Source organism: Apteryx rowi, unplaced genomic scaffold, assembly GCF_003343035.1.
Source record: "Apteryx rowi isolate R43461 unplaced genomic scaffold, aptRow1 scaffold_402, whole genome shotgun sequence".
Lineage (NCBI taxonomy): Eukaryota > Metazoa > Chordata > Aves > Apterygiformes > Apterygidae > Apteryx > Apteryx rowi.
Window position 1 is genome coordinate 827,680 of NW_020450552.1, and position 21,692 is coordinate 849,371.

At 38.8% G+C, this 21,692-nt stretch overlaps 1 protein-coding gene across 1 annotated transcript in view; it reads left to right on the forward strand.

Annotated features, from left to right (window-relative positions):
- RNASEH2B (ribonuclease H2 subunit B) overlaps nucleotides 1-21,692 on the forward strand; it is a 41,535-nt gene that overhangs the window by 7,415 nt on the left and 12,428 nt on the right. Inside the window, exons 2-6 of the mRNA XM_026075379.1 lie at nucleotides 5,298-5,369; nucleotides 8,391-8,498; nucleotides 11,284-11,360; nucleotides 13,968-14,083; nucleotides 20,782-20,848. Coding sequence (XP_025931164.1) covers nucleotides 5,298-5,369; nucleotides 8,391-8,498; nucleotides 11,284-11,360; nucleotides 13,968-14,083; nucleotides 20,782-20,848 — 440 coding nt within the window. The remainder of the gene's footprint in view (nucleotides 1-5,297; nucleotides 5,370-8,390; nucleotides 8,499-11,283; nucleotides 11,361-13,967; nucleotides 14,084-20,781; nucleotides 20,849-21,692) is intronic.

Here is a 21,692-nt window from a genome sequence, read left to right on the forward strand (position 1 = left end):
TGCTGTTTATATTCTGGAAGCGTTGTGAGCCAAGGAAGCAGCAGTATAGTCTTGATAGTCTTGTGTGCTGACTTGCTTTCCCACCTCTGTAAAGTCAGGTGAGATCTAGCTGTCTAACAGGCTTAAGCTGAAAGATACCATTGTCACATGAAGAGTAAGTTATTTTCCATGTCATCTGCCCCTTGCATGGGTTATTTCCTGTTGTTCTGGTGATCATGTAACCATATGGTGAGTCAGAATAGCTTACTGATCTGGCTGAAAATTAATACTTTTTCGTGGCTGTTTACTTCTTAGCTGGATCAGTGAACTGATCCAGCTCACCATGTGTCCATAAGATAGCTAGCTTTGATTGAAAGAAAGCAGCAGAGATGTGCAATGGGGAGGGAGAAGAGGTGGGGACCTCAGGACTATCCTTTTTAATGGTGTGTGGTCTTAGGTCAGTTGAAGTCGGTTGTGAAACTGCATCCTAAATCTATGCATATCTGAATTTATTCATTATGCTAACACACAATTACCTTGTAACTTGTAAAATTTGTCAGAAGTTTGGATGATAAAAAGTCATGATTTATTAATTAATTTTCATTGGGCTTTTTACAGGACATGGTGCAGGATAGAGGACACTTTGCTCATATACCATTAGCACAGGCACAGAATTAAAACCATTTACTTAAGAGTTCACTGAATCTGCAAAGAACATAAATAAAGTGAAATTATTAGATCTAACATATCTGCAGCTTTTTTTTTCTCTGTAGTTTAAAATCTTCCGTAAAATGTCCATTAAATGAACTCTATCATAATGTCTCCATCTGACACACCTTCTGTGCACAGCTAGAAGTTCAGGAGGGAATGGAAAAGACTTGTGTAGGTGACGTGTGGTTTAATATCTGTTTTTAAATGAAATCTTAACTTTATATTTCCAGACTGTTAAATGATTCTGTTTTTTTCCAGAGTGATGGTGGTGGAGAAATTTGTACTCTAAAAGGGTTTTTTCCTTTTACGCAATTGACAGTTATTTACAGCCTTTTTGCTTGCATGTCTGGCATCTTTTTGCATGGGAATTCCATATAACGTGATATTAGTCTGTTATATATAGTATTCTGTAAGCAGTTAAAAAAAAAAAAGGGGGTGAATAGACTTTGCATCATCCATAACAGTTTCATAGATCTTAGTGGGAGTTTTATGTTCTTTTCCTGTTTATTTATGTAGCAATACCAGCTAACACTTTTTTTTTCAATAGCCAGATTCGTTAACGCCTTATATCTATCCATTGTGGAAGAAGTTATTGCCAGAATTCCTTTGACAGCTGGTTCATTTTCACTTTGTTCTGTTTATATATTTTATGGAATTTGCCTGGTTGTATGTTTGACCTCCATGAAATATGATAAGCTTTCCTCCTTTTTTGTAGTGAAAAGCTTCTTTTAAACTTTTATAGTCTCTCTAACTCAGCTTCAGGATTCTGAGGTTCCCTTTGTAGACTCTATTACAGCTGATGGATCTATCACCCACATTTTTAAATGGCCTTAATGTAATTTGATTAATAAAGAATAAATAGTAGACTATAACTTAAGCAAAGTATACATACATGTCAGCCCAATGCTGGTACTTGTTTTAATTGTCCTGCATTGTGTTTACGTCAGAACTTGCTCTTCAGGTATAGCTATGGCAGTACTGTGGCCCAGATTCATTCTGCCTTGCTGAAGGTGTCTGTAAGAGGGAGGCATATACTTGCAGGGGATGATTCAGGCTTTAGGTGAGTTCAGCTGCCTCCTGGAATTTTCTGTTTTCCTTGGCAATTAAAAGAGTGGCCTACTAACTGAGGTGCCTCCTTGGGACAGGATTAATTGGGCCTCTCTGTACCTTCAAATCAGTTTTTGTATCCTTGTAGTGAATATTGTCCTAGGACAAAAGCATGCTGTACTGGCCAATCTGTTAGTATGCTAACCTGTGCTGGCTGTGTGTTACCTGCAGTTTACAGCTGCAGGACAGTTGGTAGAGGGTATAACATTTAGTAAGAAAGATCTTATACACACTCATATATTATTCCTTTGGATGAAGCAAGTTTCCCAGGGCTGAGCTATGGTAACTGTTGTAGTGGGTATAATGGCAATCATCTGATGTTTTCCTTTAGGATTTAACAAAAGAGCTCTTCCTGTAATATCCCTTTGGTATGCTTATTTTCTGTAGGGTTGTTTCTTATCTGGTTGTGAATCTTAAAACTCAAAAAAAAAGAAAAAAAGACCTAGTTTAACTCTTAGTTTTGCTGGAAAATTGCTACAGTACTGCTTTTTAAGAAGTCTTTGTTTATTTAGCTATAAGATATCCTTGCCTGAATACAAGGGTTGATAAGTGTAATGACATTAAAGAAATCCACTTACCTTTCCTGGCTGAAGGCCAGAATACACACAGGAAAGGGTTTGGGCACCTAACTCCAAAAATCTTTTGCTCAGCATTTTCCTAATCATGAAGTATTTAAATTCAGATATATAGGGTCTTCATCACCCATGAGGCCAAGCTGGCATTGCATCCAGTTTTCCAAGCAGGCATTCTCCTAGTTGTCTCTTTTTATCTGCCAACTTGATTTTTAGAAGAGCCAATCTCTAATGAAAATATACTTCAGCTGCCCCTGGAAATGGAGTGGGAAAACCGAGATTACAGGAAACTTGGAGTAACACCATTTGTGTTTGCCCACCCCTTCCCTTCTTCGTATGTGTGTGTGCACATGGGTGTGTGTGCCCATTCTGTGTGACGTTTATGTTGATCCCATGGGCAAGAGATGTTGGGGCTGATGACTGCAACTTGGACTCTTTGTTAGGGGCTAACTGGTAGGAGCTGCTTTTCTCTGTGCGATAATGAACCACGCTGAGCTGGGAGAAGGAGGGGAGAAGAACTAACTGAGCAGAGCTGTGCTTTTCTTCATGTGGAGACCCAGGGCCCCTGGCTGAGCCACGGTAGCTGCTGGGCCAGGCTGCGTATACAGTGGGGGAATCTCTATCAGGCTGGGGGGTGCTGCATGTGGGGTAGCACGGGGCGGAGCAGGGGGGTGTTACCTGCTTTGGGAAGGCAGAGAATCGGCAAGGCAGTGGGGGGGCACTGTAGCCCTTGGCTTTGTTACATCAAGTGCTCCTTACATGGAGGTATCGTCCAATTTGAGTTGGGATGGTTACATTCAGCCTGTTAATAGAAGATTAGGAAAAGGACAGATCAACTAAATGAAGATGTGAACTTCATTAAAAACAGCTACATTAGGAAGGGCTGTCTACTTAATTGTTCACATTATACAAGATGCAACTTAGGGCTCAGCTGGACTCCTTCCCAGTATTCATAAATCTATGCTTGAAGAAAGCAGAGCAAGTGAGCGCTAAAAGTTCCTTTGGGGTTTTCTTTTGTTTTGCTTTTTGTTTTAAATTTTAAATCTCACATTTAGTATGTATATTTTAACATGTTCACGTGAAACACATCAAAGTAAACACATTCAGTATGTTACTTTCACTGACATTAATCACTGCAGTGATTTAAAAAGTAACAAAAAATACACTGATGTTAAACTGTGGTCAAGAATCGAAATATACACAGCTTTAGAAATTTGAAGTTCTCATTTGCCAGGACAAATGTAGCTTGACAACTCTGTGTTTGTTTATATATCAGCATATGAAACAAGTCTGGTTAGAAAATGTGGACATTTTTTCCATTTAAAAACCAACTTGCATTGAAACATTTTCAAGCACTTTTTCAAGCCACCTGTAGACTTGACTAAAAATTCAAGGAAGGAAAATGACTGTAAATTGTCCACCTTTGAGAACTGTTATCCTCTGATACATTACCACAAAGCACACTTGCTTTTTAAGACCTGCTGATGTCTTTATCCAGGCAATCTCTATTTGTGGCACAACTGAATAGCCAGGAGTGGATGTGAAAGATGAGGGTTATTTGGGTCTTTTTTGCTACTGAGGTAACAGTGAACAGACTGAGAGAAGTCCACTTTTCTTTTTCTTCTGTGTTGGGAATGGGCTTTCAGCCAGAGTGGACAACTATTCTTGGTTGTATTTGAGGTTCCTGCTTCCCTGTTGCCCATAGAAAAGGACTGTGTTGTTCCCACCATCTTACCAAATCTCCTAGATGACACTGGAAGGTAAAGGAAGATGTGGCACTTGTATTCCTTCCAAAAGCCCCCCTTGTGAATAGCTGTACAGCCCACCTCTTCTGCTTCTCTTCTGCTTTCCTCAGCAGCATCATAACCTAGATGTCAACCTGGTCCCTGTCAGTCCTCTCTCTGGGGATTTGGATGCTGGTTATATATGTGAAATGCTTTAGTAATTTTCCTTGCTCTGATGAATGCCTTTGTGAGAGGAACTGGGACAGAACTGGCAGTCTGCAGGCTACGAAAGATGATGCTGTCATGTTGCTCTTCACTCGGATATGAGAAGTTGTTTTCATAAATATAAGTTAGACTTTCCCTACAAAGAAAACTTGGATAGAATATAATTAACTGGGGACCCTTATAGAATCTTTTTTCGGACTTGAAACAGCATTCTTATGGGAGCTGTTTCCTTAATTTTTTTTTTTTTCTAATTTCACAGAGAAGTAGTACTTCTCTGGCTCTGCTTTTTGTTTGACTTTTTTGCTTTAAGACACAGAAAAGAGAACTGTCAGGGGCCTAAGCCAGAGGTGTTGTACTCTCTCAGCTTCTTTTTCCTGCGGAGAGAATTAGATGCACTCTCTATTTTTCAGGATTATACATAACAGATAAACAAATGTGCATATTTTTCACAAAAATAACAGCCACTCAGCTAATTCCTGACTCATATATTGCTGCATAGGCTGAGTCCTGAAAGTCAGGCTTTAAAGGACCACTGTTTCTTCCTACAAATATTCTGCCTTCTGCACTTTAACTTTTTAATGCCACACGCTATGCTTAGTCTAATTTACCAGAGCGTTTTCATTGTCTTTCAGACTAATCAGGGCAATGCGTCAGTTCATCTCACTTAACTGAGATGTCCAATTTATGAGCTCTGTCACCTGAGGCTCTTTCTGGGGGAGTGGTTTTCAAAATCTAAATCATCCCCAGGTGCATGTCTCTTTCTTGTGGCAAACAGAGAGTGCCAGGATGTCTGGAATCATAATTTAGGTGCTTTGGTCAGGTTGGATGAATTTGGGCTGTTACATATAGCTTTTAGCAGAAAATACATATGCTTCCAAAAAGTGTCAATACAGCTAATTCTTAGTGTCTTGGAGAAGCATAGTAGAACATGAAATATTTCTCAATTTACAAGTTCATAACTTTTTCCTTCTCCCAATAGAGGCTGCTACTGACTTCCCTAAGACACCTGACAGTGAACCTTTGTTTACAAGACTACGCAATCCAAGCACAGGCAAGTTTTGGAATTGTGACATGAGCCTATTAATGTTTTGGCTGATTCTCTCCATCACCAAAATACTCATATTTTGCAAGCTGAAATAATGATGATAGTGTAAGTCCTATATGCCAAAGATATTGCTGGTGATGCCAGATAGTTAATGCTATGCAAACATTTAGGATTTCTTTTATAATTTTAATTGGTTGAACTGTTTATTCATCAGGACTATTGGCAGCAGAGAAAAGAGGTGTAATTTAAGTTCTGTTTTTAAGTGCATTAGTTTTGGGAAACTTTCAGTATAAGGAGTTGAGCCTGGCTTTTTTTTTTTTAATCCAAATTTAGGCTTCATAGCTATTCAACTTATGCTATAAAATAAATAATCAGAGTTAGAAGAAGTGATTCAATTATACTTACCAAGCTTTCTGAGCCTTTTTTATTTTTAAATCTAATTTTCTTCTTTCCTTGGTCCAAATGGTGATATCTCTTTTCTTGCTAATAGATGATGAGGCACTTTGATTAAAAACACATTGGAAAGACCAACTAATGCTGGCAGTTTAATGACTCTCCCTCCATCCCACAAACAGTCACTTTCTTTAGTCAGATTACCCTTTCCTTTTAAGGATTTGTTACTATTAGATGAGCAATGTAATAATTGCAGTATGAAATACAGCAACAGAAACTTGCAATAAAGCTAGGTTAAGGTTAACATATTTTGTTTGAAAAGCTTGGTTCGTGCTGTTATTATCTCTTTTCATAAGCTCATTTGTTTTGTACGGAATTAAGCTGTATGTTTTTGTTTTGAAATTCACTGTTCATATTCATTTATGTTAGTAACAGAAGTCTTCAGGTACATTTTAATATCACAGTATAGTAATTGCTACTTGTTCGTGAAAGAGGAACATAATTTAAAACAATAGATGCAGAATGTGAAATCATTTATTCGCATCTTGGTATCTGTTTTTTTGATTGTTCAGAATTTACAGGAAAAATATATAACCGCAGATATTTTCCACCTGCTGTATTATACTGGTTTTGTAATTTATTATGTTTGAAAAAGCATAGATATTAATTTGCGTTTTGCTGTGAAAGAAGAGATCTATTTAGCTTATAGAATCAGAGATCTTGGGAAAGGTTTCTGGGAAAAACCTAAAGTACAGTGATTTGACCGAAAGACTGGGTGTGTTCCTTTAGAATTTACAGAAGCTTATTTATAGACCTGCATAAACCTTCAGTTATGTAGCCTATTAGAAGTATAGGGTTTGAAAATGGAAGGACTGAGAACACCCTGTTAATGTCTTTTCCTTACATTTGGGTTTAATAGATGAGTTGTTGATGCCAGATATTGTATAAATATCCATCGAAGGACTCAGCACGCTATAGAATTCATGCTAACCACTTTATTAAATAAAAGTACTCATGGTCCTTTTTATAGACAGGTAAAAAGGACAAAGTCTCTATCCCTTACAAAGACTGTAAACTAGGGTTTCAGCCTGCAGTTCAGAAGTAACACAAGAAACATTTGTCAAAGTGCTGAACTAAAAGAAGAGGAATACCCATACTCCTTGATTTAAACAGCTGATTGAAGTCGTGAAGTTGGGAGCAAAGCTTCTCTAGGTTCTCTCTCCAACTCCCGGAGTTTCTGTCTAGTGACACTGTTGGGAACTTGTACTGACCTTTTAAGATAAGAAAATAAATTAAGGAGCTGAAGTTAGGCAGTAGGAATGCTCCCTTTCCCCACATTCCCCAGCTCTCCACCACATTTGGCTAGTGCGCTCACTGGTGGGAGTCTTAAATTGTTCGATGAGCACTTCTGTGAATAGCTTGAAGTCTGGTGCTGATCAGACTATGGTGTAGACCCTTCATTGAGAAGCACGTGGTAATTATTGGAACCTCTGCTCCTCCTTCCATCTACTCTTCACTCCTCTCCTCCCCTCCCCAAAAGAAAAATGATGATCAGAGAATTTAAACTGTATCCTTAGGTGAGGTTAAGCATCTGTATTTCCCCTTTTGGATAAAGGAGAAAAAAAAGCATCAGCAGTCATTTCTGTGAAGAGATGTGTCTGCCTATTTTAGCTGGCCTTCCTCTGCATCTGGGGGTCTCTAGAGACAGAGAACAGCAGTGCTGACATCAGCTTGCAGGGGCCTGCCCCAACACTTTTTTGAGCCAGCCCATGATCTGCAAGTCAGTGCAGCTTTGCATTTTATGTTTTACAAGCAGGACTGCCATGTTGCAGTTGCTCTTGTCTTACCCCATCTTCTTCGTTTTTCTCAAAGATGGATTGATAGCCCAGAGAGGATGAGCCACGCCAACAGACTCAGCACACCAAATTATAGTGGTGCCTTCTGTAGTTTTGGTGACTTCCTATTTTAGATGTGGAAAATGCCAATCCTGTTTGCAACGTCCCCATCATCCCCAGAACTAATAAGAAATGGCAGAGCTGTGCTATCTGGTGGCCTAAAGCAAAGCTTTTCTTTTCTTTCCAAAGTACAGATACAGATGGACACTTTGAAGCAACTTCCTTCAGCTTCCTTCTTCACCTTATTTGTCTCCCCAGACTGAGTCATCTGCAGTCCATTTCAGTGAATATACAAAAATTATTTCAAATTATCACTTGAAGGTTTGAGAATTTTGTTCCCCTACTCTTGAGTCTGATATCTCGGAGACTGACATGAGGAAGGGAGAAGAAGTTTTCTGGTTATCCACCTTCCCCCTTCAGTACAGACAAAACCTAATTTCCTGTGTGATTTTGATTTGGGTTTGGATCAAAGGCTTTGTGTTGTAAGATGAACTATTCACACATCTTATTTATTGATTTAAATTCAGTTTGGTTTATAGAGCTGGTAAACGAACATCTGTATATAATAGTTGTCTTTGTCTGAGCTTTCTTTGTAGTGAGTTTATGTAGAATGCGTGTATGATTGTGTGTGTGTGTGTGTGTGTGTGTGTGTGTATAAGGCACATTCTTCTGACGTATTGGGTATTCTTTTGATTTTTGTGAAAGCTTACAAACACAAACCAGATTTTTTTTTCAACAGGGGAAGCAACCCTTTACTTATTCAATAGCGGTGCACAGCAGTTGTTTGAAGTAAAATCTTTTCAGGAGGAATATCATTCCTGGTTTATAGGTCAGACTGTTCAACAAGGTGAGTAATATAATATATCCTTTCCCCAACTGTAACTAATGTTGATATTCAGACCTTCTCTCTCTCTTATAATAAATTTACAGGTGTTTCTCCTAGTTGTTGAGGCATGCTGCATCACATCCCCACCTTCTGACACACTCGTTTACCGTCTGGACTTAACCAGGGCTGGGGGCTTTGTGGTCTCCTTTTAAAAGGCTGCCTTTGGCAGCCTCAATTAGACAGATGTTCATTTGTCTTTGGCAGGGGGAGTCATTCAATTGCATTTAAACTGAAATGCCATAAAGTACTTAGCTTGCCTTGTCAATCAAACAAGCAAATCCTCCATGTAAGTAAAATATATTTTATTCTAGGGGAAAGAAAAGGGGCTGGATGGCCTGAGCTACCTAAGCAGAGCAGTGTGTTAGAGCTCCAAGCATTGCGATGTATGTTATTGCTTTTACTTATTACTCTAGTCTCTTGTGTGAGTGCTGGGATCTTAAGATGGGGCTGCTGTCTGAAGGTGCCATTTCAGAGTTTTGTGACCTGAAGTGAGCTCATCTATAGAGTCCCAGCTATTTCCTGATCCTAGCTTGACTTTCTGAGTATGAGGCAAGGGACTTATGTAACTGCTCGTAACAACTGTAGCAATCCTTTATCAAAGGATGTTACTGGAGTATTGTTTCTCCCTGAGGCTGTCCATAGATCAAGCAATAGGTATTAATTCAGGAGATAAAGCTATACTTGTTTTGTCCTTTCTTTAACTAGAAAAAGATCATTTATAATAATAAATAAATAAAAGCAACCCCACCAGAGATATGCCTCCTTTAATGGTAATATCCCAAAGCACGCGTTAACTTTTAAACGTCCTTTGCAGGTGCATATAGCAATGCAAGTGGTATGTCTGTGAGCTTTGCCTTGCTCCATCTGGGGGTGAGCCAAGAGACTGCGTCTGCTCCCTGCTCCCAATTATGTCCACATTGTATTCTCCCCCTCCCTTTCTAACCTCTATTTTGGCCTTGGGAAATAGTTGCCTTAAGGAGTCATCACCTAAGTTTTCTTTAAGAGATACAGGGGAAAAATTGTCCCTGAATGTTAGGGCTGCTGCATTTCTGAAATGCTCAGGGGAAGAACAAAACACAAAAGCTGTGTGTTTGCAGTTAAAGCAAATTATGTAGTTACCTGCAAGGAAGGGCAGAGGGCTTTATAAACCTACAGTGTGTCTGTGTGCTGGAGGTGCAGTGGAAAGCATTTACATAGGAGCTTTGGGAAAATGACTAGTGTTTTTTTCTTCCAGTTTCGTTATCAAAACTTTCAGGTTTGCGAGTAAGAAGTCCAGGTGCTTTCTTTGCTAATGGCTGTGTAGTTGAGATTGAGAACACTCTTTGCCTGATCCTTGTCCAGGGAATATATCTTCTTGTGGCCAGGGACTTCACACGTGGTAGTACTAGTTCACAAACTCACTTAGCTGGAGAAAAATTCCAGCCCCTGAATGCCTAAAATTCATCTTGGTTTTGCTTGAATGTGCTGATCTGTATCGGTTTGTCATAAATGCACAGTGCCTTATGTTTTTGTTTCATCCAGCTCACACTGAGCACTAGACCCACTTTTGGAGACCATCACCTTTAGGCTTAAGTTTTGACTACAGAATTGCAAAAGGGGGTTGGCAGAGGGCAGTGTTAAGAGTCCACTCCTTGTTTCCCAGGAGTCATTTAGGATCCTTGAGGATTAGCCTGTCATAGAAGGACTCCTTGATGTTCTCTCTGGAGAGAATAAATGAAATTAACTTTGGGATAAATGTGGACTGGATCTCCAAGCTAATCTGACTATATGGATTTATGCAGAAACCTCATGGAATGCATCATGTTAGTAACACAAATGTTAGACTGGGGTATCCGCTTTGCCCAAACCACCTTCTTCCCACCACATATTTGTCAGTTTCAGAGCCATCACAGTAGGATTCATTTTCTTTAATTATCTTAATCATGTGTACTAAAATTACTCCATTTCTATTTGCTTTTGGTTTGCTAATTGATGTCAAATTGTCATCAGTTATTGGATCTCACTCATGCATTTCCTTCATATTGCATTGTTTGCAATTATCTGCATTTATATGAAAGGCCTGACTAAGCCACTGTCCTGCAATGAGCAGCACCTGTATGGGCAGAGGTGTCTGTTTTAATGGGAGACCAAGGCCTTCCCTTATCTGCAATTTTGAACACACTGAGCTGTATTTTCTGATCTATTTAAGTTTGTTTTGTTCTATTAAGAAACTGCATGGACATTCTCCCCTTGCAAATGATATCTCTTGCCTTTGTAAAGCAGGCAGAGGCAGCCCTAACTGATCAAGCTCTTGAAATTATTTTTTCTATTATGTCTTCTGCCAGCACAGCATCACTTGCCCAGTATTTGGGGTGGAGTATACCAGGCAGAACTGATGTACCAAAACAAGGGTCTGTTATGCCCAATTCTGCCAATAGAGGGCAACTTTAATTTTGCTGTTTTTAATATAGTCCAGAAAACAACAAAACTGAGTRAGAGTGTTTGAAGCCAGCAAACCTGCAGCAGAGCTTGTGCTTTGGTTTGGCACAGCTGACAATTGAGCTCTCTCTGCATTTTTAATATAAAGTCACAATAACTATTTTCCTTCCTGTTTTATTGAAATATTGAAATATTTTATGTAAAAAAAAAAAAACCTTCCTCCCACCCACCCCCCTGAAAAACATCCTTACAAAAAAAAAAAAAAAAGGTTAAGCAACATACTTGTGCTTCTTGGTGCTAAGCTTTCTTTTACATGTCTGTCACTTAGATGGGCGTCTACTGTTTGTGACACCGATGGATCCCTTATTTCTGATACTTTATTACCTTATAAAGGCAGACAAAGAGGTAAGCCCACTTTATTTTTTCACTGGAATTCTTAGGTGAAAATGTTATTGCTGACTTCATTTTCTGCAGAAGGTATTTTAATTTTATAAAGAGGAAACAGGGACTTCCATGTTATGGGAAATTTAATTTGTGTTTAGAGCAGAGATGTCCACCACAGAAGTATTTTTGTTTTCATCAACTTTTCTTGATCAGTAAAGTATGTTCAAGGAGTCACCTTGCAATCCGAACAAATACTAATCCTCTCTGTTTGTAAGAGAAGCAGAGAATCTCTTTTGTCCTTTTGTGAGAGCCTATCCCTGAGCTATTGAATTTAAAGTGATCCGATGTCATCAGAATAAAAAAAAAAAAACTAGTCCCCATTCTGCTGCATCAGTAGATGAGTCATTTTGGGGAAGAGAGGAAGAAAGAAAGATGATTTGGATGCTATGGGGGAGGAAGAAGAAACATTTCTGTGGCAGATTGATTTTAGAAGTAAAAGCTGCCTTTTTAGAAACAGTATTTGCAGAGATGGTTATCATAGAATGGCAAAGCGATGATCAAGTATCCAAAAGATAGATAATTAATAAGTTGGTTCATCACAAATGTTGCAAAACCTCATGTAAATTTAAGAAGTATCTCAATAGGCATAGGCAATGCTTTTGATTTATTGGTTATAATCTTCTGCCTGTGAACAAAAGGGCATAAAAGAAAATATAAATGTCTATCCTTGTTTCTTATTTGATGGAGACAGTAATTTCACTTTATGCATCCTAAGAGCTTTTCTTCTAAGAGCATTTCTTATAAGGTTGCTTGCTATTTTCTGCTTTAGGTTGCAAGTAGAGAATGCAGGAAAACAATTTTTATATGCTGAAGAAATAAAGTCCTGTTAGAGATTTTTAATAGTGGTCTGTTGCTCTATAATTATTTTTAAATTTTTTATGCTATAGTGTGTGAAAATGTGTTCTGTATTTCTGTGGTTTATTCCTGCCTCAGGGTGGCCCATGAGAAGTCAGTTCACAGCAGTAGTTTAGTTGTTTCTCTGCATACTATGTACTTGCATTTAGCATCCCTTTGAAAGCTTTATACCAAACTTAAATTATGGAAATAGTAAATCTCCTCTGTCTATGTGATAGAGTGCTGAGGCAGCCTGAATAAAGGAAGAACATTGCTGCTCTTTCTGTGCATGGAAAGAGTCCTGTATTGCCCTTTACTTCCAAAATACCTGGTTCTGGGAGGGTTTTCTAGGCCAGACATGGTGCCAGATCAGTGCACGGAGCTGGTCTGGGTACCAGATCAGGACAAATGCATTCCTGCAGTGCCACGTGCAAATTAGCGTATTCTCCAGTAAAAGGAAGTCTTGAGGACTGTGGTCCAGATACCTCATGTGAAACTAGCTTGAATGCAGCACCGTTGTTTCTGGCTTGAACTAACAGGGACGTTAAGGTTCCCACTGGGTAGTTTTGAATCATCCTTTGCACCATTCTTTGGTTCTGATAGTGTAACGCAGGGTTGTCTAAGCGTCCCTGGGCAGAGCCAGCTTCTGTCCAGCAGACCTTCTTAGCTTAGGCTCTGTGCCACTGCACAACGTGAATGTTGGCTATATTCCTTCTAGGCACAAGCCGGCTTGCGCAGGTAAGTTTTCTACGGGTAATAAAAGAGTTGATTGCAGCTTTATTGCTGCCTCTTACAATCTTCCTTTTGCCATTGTAATTTTGTCTTTTCCATAGGAAAAAATTAAAATCTGTTTTGTTTTGTTTTTTTACCTGATTTAACTGTGGATGGTTATTTTTATTAGGCCTCTGACTGTCTAGTAGGAGGATTGATTAATAATGAAAGCAGTTTACCCAGGTGTTTTTTCATGCTGACCAGTGTAATGATTTCACCTTTGGCTCCCTGAAACCATGCACTCTCTCAGAATGGAGAGCTCACTGAGTCTTTGTACTGATGCGCTAAAGGATCTCTCCAAGGGGAAGGCTGCCAGTTGTGCCAAACTGTGCTGAATGATTATGCATTATTTGGCAACAGCAGGGTTTGTTTGATGGTTCTGTCATGTGTGGGGCTATTTAAGTTGTGCCAAAATCGCTTTATATACATACTCTGGCCAAACTGGAATTGACTTTGCAGAGGTGAAAGGTTAATACCGTGTGCCAGAAGCTGCCCTGCTCCTTTGAGATTTATCTTTATGGAAGGAAAAGCAAAATTTGAATGGAAGTTATGACACTGGGTTTAATCCAACAGGTTTTGGTCTAAACACTATTGGCACACACTAACTACTGTGTCTTCTCTCATCTTCCAAAAAATCCCCCTGTACTTCACATTAGTTTCTCCCCATGTTGTTTTAAATATGGGCTTTTAAGTGCATTAATTGAGGAGTTAAGCATTTTGCTGATATTTACTGGTTTGAAATAAATATTTATAGTTGCTTTGTAATCAGTTTCTGAATGTAACATGTGGTACCATTTGAAATATGACCTTCTGTAAATACTTTATTTTAAAGCCATGACTACTGCATGCATATATATGCACACACACACATATATTTTTTTTATATATGGCTTAAGAACGGCTTACTCTTAGTCTGTTGTTATTTATGATAATGTTTTTAGAATCCTTTTGATGTTTTTTCAGAAAGGAAAGTTCCAGCCACTGGATCAAGTTGTGCTAGATTCTGAGTTTCCTTGCTGCTCATTGTTGTTGAAGTGTACAGATGTTAAACAGTCCATACATCATGTAAAAAAAAAAAAAAAAAAAAAAAAAAAAAAAAAAAAAAAAAAAAAAAAAAAAAGCTGGGTTTATTAGTTCCGCTAGTGAACTCAAATATAAGCAATAGTTTAGACTGTGCAAGGTGAAGTTCTTCTGAATGACCACTCTGCTAGGAGAGGAGAAGCCACTTCTTTGCCAGATAGATTTAAGACTGGTTCCGTGTGTCTTTAAAGTTATACTGCTGTGTGCTATACAGTTGTGTTGTTAGTACTAAAATAAATTTGTGTTGTCTCCTTTCATTTTGGTTGGGCTATATTTGCAGAATGAAGGGTGAGCTCAATTTTGTTCTTTGTATGCTTGTGTTTTAGATGCCAAGTCAAGCTTGTTGAGCTGGCCTTTAGAAGAACCTTTTTTTTGTTCATTAAAATGGATACGTTTGGGGTGACGAAAAATACTGTGCATACTTTCTCTCATCTCACTTGACCTTCTAAGTCTGTGTTAGCCATCTAGACATTTTCTATATATTTAATGGTAGAGAAGAAGTACTTCTGAAAAATGGTTCATTCATCTATCTTATTTGGCTTTCTCAGGCTGGGAAGAATCACCATTTGAAGGGTATCTTTCCCTCAGATGACTACAGATGGAACCTAGACTCCTATGGTTAGGTGGGGTGAATCCTGCCACTGTTGTCATTTGCACAGTGCCATTTTTCAGGATGGAGCAGTACTGTAAAAGCAGAAGCTTATGTTTAAAAGTCTTCATTGCAGTATTGTAAATGGTAATATGTGGATCTCGRATTATCTGCTGTAGCTCTAAAGTAGTTCTGCAGGCTTGTTGCTTGGTGGTATAAAAAGGATAAACTGGTCAGAGCTGGCTTCTTAGGCCTTATTGTATATGCTGTGAACTTTCTTTGCCTTTGACTGAAAGTTGCACAACTAGTCTAGTGTGGAAGAAGCGAACCGCTGTCCACATGGCCCTTTTTCTCCCTCTGTAGCAGAGCATTCAAACAATAAATAGGCAAAAGCTGGAGAAGGGTGAATATGCTGCTGAGAAAGGCAAGCGGTTTTCTAGCTTGGCATAATTTGGTGTTGTGGACTTTGTGTAATTTGGTGTGTGTTCAAAGACTTACAGTTTTTTTAAATAAGAACTTTGCTTGGGATATATAAGTGTGTATGAGAGAAAACCTAAATGGAAAAAAGTAGTTAAGTATCAATTCTATATATTTTGCCCTCAACCTTTGTCCAGAATTCCCTTTGCTATAGAGGACTTTCATTTTATTTGAGGACAATGTGTGATCTTTAGTGAAGAGAAAGGAACATTACATAATTTTCACAGCTTTGCAGACCTGCAGAAGATGGAAGACTTCAGTTTTTATATTTGGTCCTTCAGAGAGCATTGTCTTTCTGTTGTGCTGACTTCCTGATAGTGAATGGAAGTCTAACTGTACAGGAAAGGGTACAGGAGTCTGAGAACATGGATTCTCTGTTGGGTTTCCCTTTTCTTCTCTACCACCAAGTGAAAAACAACAGAACTCTCTGACCCCTATGTGTGTAGAGCTGCTCTAAGGGGTTGAGGTATACAGATTAGAAGCCAGAGATGTTAGGAATTTGCTTTCACAAAGTGCTCAGCCCTTGTCACTGGTACCTACGAGAAGAAATGCTTAGGTGTTCTACAGGTAGCTGGAAAGTGGCTGAGACAGGATGTTGGAGGAATAAACACCCTAATAAGAAATAAAACACCATACCTCTTTATTGCTGCATAGAACGTCAACGTGGAGAGGTGTAAGTTTTCCCTGAAAGATTTAGATGCATGAATTTAAATTTTTCCTGTATGAAATGGTGCATATGTAGTAATGTGAAGCAATTGCTTCCCCCAAAAATCAATTTGAACTTAGAATAGAACATGTTCCCATTGAAAGTAATCATCTTATCTGTCGCGTGAAAGGGAGGGACGGAAGGCCCTTCCTTATCTTTATAATTTACGTTTGCCTGCCAGAGCCCCCCTGTTTGAGGACTTTCCCTGAGACAGTTTCGCAAAGAAAAAAAAGAATAAGGTTTTATTAAAACGACAGATACAACAGGTTCGGAATTGCCGTTGATAAATGCACTTGCTGCTACAAATGTTCTTTCTATGAGCTCAAACTAACAATTAAGCGCTTTCAATAATAATATATTTTCCCGGGTAACGTCCAACGTTTGTCAGAGGCGCAAGTCTTACCAAAGAGGCGTCCCTGTTTGGGGGAGGGGAGAAGGAGGCTCGCTCGTCAGCAATCTCCAGTGAACAGGTCGGCGGTTCAGTTTTCTTCCCTTCCAAAAACTTTAGTGAGCTATCCTCTGTTTTATAGTTGCTGAAGGTGGGATGTGGAAGCGCGGCAGACATACTTCATTGGCCAGATTGCCATTTGCGCGGTTGTTGGGGGTATGYCCCCCTTATTTACATATCATTATGCAGCAAAGGGCGTGATTTTTAATATGGTAAGCAGGGATAATGAGGCTGGGGGTACTATAGGTCAACAGTTAATCTGTGAGCAGCAATTATTTTTTTTGGGATGCAACCCTTTGTGGTCAGGGGAGGACTGTGATACCTCCATATCGCTCCCTCCTCCGCCGTGCAGCTGGAACAAACTGTCTGGCCTTCACCAGCTAGTTCGTTACTCATGTTGCAAAAGGGTGATGTGCTTTGGCTGCCATGTACTGTTTTTCCCGTGTGCCCCCTTATCTTTCTCCCTGAATTCTCTCTTGTTCCCACATTATCTTAAAAGGGGAGTAGAAAATTTGTGCAGCAAAACAATTGTTACATTTTGCTGGGACTGAGATAGTTGGAATTGTGTGCTGCTGTGATACTCCTGGATTTCCAAAGAACCTTCAGAAAGCATTAAGTTATATTCAGTATCACTGGGAACAAGCAGCCCTTTTCTTAGGGTGAGTTATGACTTTTGAGAAGGCTTGTCTGAGACAGATGCATCTCAGTTGCAGTTACTTTCTGCTTTTGCCTTCCCATGAAGTGCTAAATGCTTCCAATAAAAACTAATAGTAAAGTTGTAGGCAATTGCTGTCCCCTACAATTTGTCTGATACTACCTAAGGCGCTAAGAGTGGGGGTACTAGTGTTCCACTCACCAATCCGAGAAGGTCAAAAATCTTGCTGTTGAGTTGAGAAGCTCAAATAGGAATATAGGGCAAGGACAGGAATTTTTTTTTTGGAAGGGCACTTCCAATGAACAACTGTGCTATCTTTGGGCAATATTTATGTTTTCCTCTTAACAGCAAAGGAAAATTTTTAAAAATATCAGTCTTTGCCATAGAAAAGGTCTTACCTCCTGTTCTAACCTCTGTTTCCATTCTGGAAATCAGATTTGCAGTTGTTATCCACCAGAGCATCCTCTGAAAGCGCACTCCATTAGACAATTGAAAATGCCTTACCTCTTGGTTTTGATTTTTGCTTTGTTGTTTTTAATAACATATTGTATATGCCTACAAGCTTGGGTTGCCTTTTCAACAACTGATATTAACCATTCAGTAAATTATTTTCACTTCCTGTTCTTTGTTTTGAAATGTAATGTAAAAATTGCTGTTGACATTAATACTGTACACACATATACACACTGGCTGTACATGATGTTCTTGGATGCCCCGAACATGTACCTGCTGCTTCTTGTCTTTGGTTTGGTTTGGKTTGGGTTGAAAGTACCAGCAATGTGGCTTGTTCTTTAGAAATTTTTTTGTATTCATATAACACCAAAATACTGTTATGCGACAACCTCATTGGAGCTTGCCTATGGTGCATAAATCACCCTTCTGTTCAATCTGTTTCTCTCTCTTTGATATTCTCATGTCTGTTATTACCTGTAAAAAATATCAATATTATGACTAATGTACTCTTTTTAAGAATACTTGTACTTTTCTAGCTGTATGACCTGTTGTCTGCTTTGTAGCCTCTCTTGTTTAGGGCGTACAGTCCTAGGGCAAGAAGTATCTGTTGTGTTGAGTCTTCTGCAGCTCTGATCTGTTTGGCAGAACCTAACAACATAATTATCTAACTCTTAATTTAATCTCAAGGCATTTAACATCTGTGTAACAAATTCTTCCCCTAGAGCACTCAAAGTTTGCACTTACTGGATTAGCAGAAAGTCTGCCTTCTCTGGCCTCCATGGTGAAGAACAATGAAAATTCATTTTGCTGGATAAAATTCCCATTTACCTGCTTTAGTAGTTGGGGAAAGGGTGTGTTCCAGCTGGCTAAATCTGGGTGAGGCAGGTTGTTTGCTAATAAATTCAAATACAGAGTAGCGAGTAGAACAGAGAAGGTTTAAGAAAAGTGTTATGAACTCCAGTTCCAGAGTGTTACTCTGTTTCATTTTGCAAGGCAAAAACTGCACTATGATCTTGTCTGATGTGATTAACATGAAGAGCCAAGAAAACTTACCTGATTAGAATAACTAAGTAATATTGCCAAGCTTGTATTCCCAGAAGGTAGGAAAAAAGGGGGCCATATGAGTTTCTGAGTTATGGAAAACACTGAGAAAATGGATGTTAAAATGTGCTTTAGGCAGTTTGCTCAACAATACATCAGGGAAACTTCCAAGTCTACATAGCGATTACCCGATCGCTGAACATATTATTTAATTGTAGAACCACTTATATTCCATCTGTATTTCTCAAACCCAGTCTTTCCAGATGTCTCAGACCAGTTTTATAGGCACCAGACACATTAGGGAACAAAAGGCTTTCCAATACATACTCATATTATCAAACATAGTCGCTAACTCTCACCAATATCAAATGTGCATCACATGTTAAATCCACATTCCAATATTGAATCCTTTTGTCAGCAGTTTATGACTTTCATAACTTGTTTTAATTCTTTAGAGGTCTCAAATATTGTCAGTTTCTAGAGTTTAATAGTCAAAACTGTCAAGCACACAAAATATTTTCAAACAAAGTGATCTCTGAAGGGTTTGGTGTAATTATTTTTCACATATTTTAATGAAAATGGCTTCACAGTTCTGCATTTCCTTTCCTAACTGAGTCACTCTGAATCATGCTGTTGTGGGGGAGTCTGCCTGAGAATCTGGACTAGAATTACTTTTCAGCACGGGTTGGGGGATGGTGGCAGGAGGATGTCCCTTCCTCGAACTTTCTCAGATAAGAGAGGAATCCATGAATCGTACTCACTGTACTTGGACTTAAACCATGTTAGCTCTTCGAGAAGCAGGTTTGTGTATCCGGAGTCTCTCCCCCATTTTCTCTGCTTCTTTTCTTTCAGAACCATTTAGAAACATTTAAGTCCTAAAGGCTGCAGCCAGCTATGTCACAGCTAACTACTTTACCTGAAACTCATCAGCTTCATGAAGCAAAGTTTACTAGTGCTTTTTCCTTTTTTGTGCTAAAGAATTTTTGCTTTTTACTCTTCTACAACCACTGAGATAAAGTTTAAATCTATCTAGTATGCAGCTTTCCCCAACCTTTTCATATCCCCTGCCATGCATACAAAAAGAACACATAATAGTTAGATGTTTGTATGCAATTTGAAAGAGCCAAAATAAACCCCAAAGAAGGAAATGCTGAAGGAATCATAAATAATGTGTTGTTGATTGTTTGCAAAGGGGAAGAAAGAAACTCCATGAACCCAGCTTTGGAATATGAAATTGGATCAGTAAATGACATGAAACAGATGTAGGTATTTATGGGAATGGTATACAGGAGATTAAAACTTATTGAAATACCTGTTGAAGAATAAGATTGAAACACAGGCGGCTCTAAAATCTCCTATGTAATCTTATTAGGCATTTCACTCCATCTCCAAAACGTAACAGTCTGTGAATTAATAGTCAGTAATTTTTATCATGAAATTTCTATGAGCCTTTGTAGTTTGTTTTTTTTTTTCCTTTGCCTCRGCATCCTGAGCTCACATACCTCCAGATAACTGATCACATGTGAATAGTGAATGTTTGTGGTACCCTAGTTATCACAGGGGAAACACTTTCTGAAATTCTTACATCATCAAGTTAATTTACGTTGCTCAATAAATCATAAATGAATCATATACTTCCTCCCACAAGGAGTGTGTTTCACTATTTTGAATTCTGGGTTTTCTTTTGACATATTAAACTATGTAAAAGGGGGATGGAAGTAAATGCTTTGCTGTAGTCACCCTGTGAAGTGAGAGGGGGGAGTTGATAGGAAAAGGGATTACTGAAAGGACAGGTGGTTTATCTTCACTAACCATCTCTCTCTTGGCCCCATTACTAAGTGCTGGAATCCATAAAGTAAAGATCTAAGGCTTTTCTTTTCTTTTCTTTTCTTTTCTTTTCTTTTCTTTTCTTTTCTTTTCTTTTCTTTTCTTTTCGGCAGTCATGGACCCAGCATTTTATGTTACAAACTGGATAGTTAAAATGACCAGTCTGGTGATACAGGGCAGTAAAGGCTTGACAAACTACAAAAGCTTGAGAAGAGTCGTAATCTATGGAGCCTAGGATTACACATATATAAATAAAATATGTGCTTTGGTGGATTAGAGCCTAATTAGAGAATTGTCAAGTTGTTCAAACTTGTGAATATCAGCTTAGTCTGTTTATTTTTCCATGTTTTCAATATTTTTGAAACTTACTACCCTGATATCAAACAAGTGCAAGCCACAAATTAACTTCCATACTATATTTGCATCTTACAAGGTTTTAAATGTATTGAAAATGCAATCTAAACCACTCATAACTTTTCTTCCCCTTATTTGGTTTATCTCAGAGATTGGCAGTCAGAAATTTCACAAATACAGTCAAGAGAAGACATTGAAATGGTTAAAGAAAAAGGTATTATGATTTTCTTTTGCTTTAAAATTTGCTATTTGTTCAAAATGAAAATGCTTATTAGCTTGTCCATATCTGTATTTGAGTCATGTAGCATGCCTCAGTTCAAGGTCCATGTCCCATCCAAGGACAGACACTGCCTTAAAGCTGTTGAACTTGGGAATGTGAGGAAGTATTATGGAAATGCCAAGTTTGTTACAGTTCTCTTTTTGGTGGCGATGGCATGTAAGGGAATCGTGGAGGAGAGGTGGGGGCAGAGGAAGGAGCTGAAGTGAGCTGAAGTGAACTATAACTGTATTCTGTACACTTTGCGCAAGGTGAGGGGCTTCATCCACTTCATAGATGGGCTAGAGGGAGGCTTCGACTGTTCCCCCTCACAACTTTTAAATCCTACCATGCAGTAAAGCTGCATAGGTATACCTTGGTTTTGTGCTATAAATGTGTTCCCTCATGAAGTCTTGGTGGTATCTCCCAGATTGGTGCTGGTATGGTTGCTGCTATCCTGATCCCATCACACTGTTAGAGAAGCTAGTACAGTATGCTGAAAAGAAATTCATACTATAGCTAAGGTTGGTGTAGTCTATGCTTTGACATAAAGATGAATCTCATTTTACACACACACGTGCGTCCCTACTACAATGGGCCTACATAGGAAAAGACTGTATGCATCACATGATACAAGGAAGCCTTGTCATTTAAATTAGTCAGCCCAAGCACAAAATCTATTCTGCTTTCTGCCATAATGATGGGGCTGTGGAAAAACGTTACTTTTCTTTCCTGTTAAAAGAAATTGCCTTTTATGGGCTGGTAGGAATACTGCATGGCTGTGGTAAGGGACAAATACAGC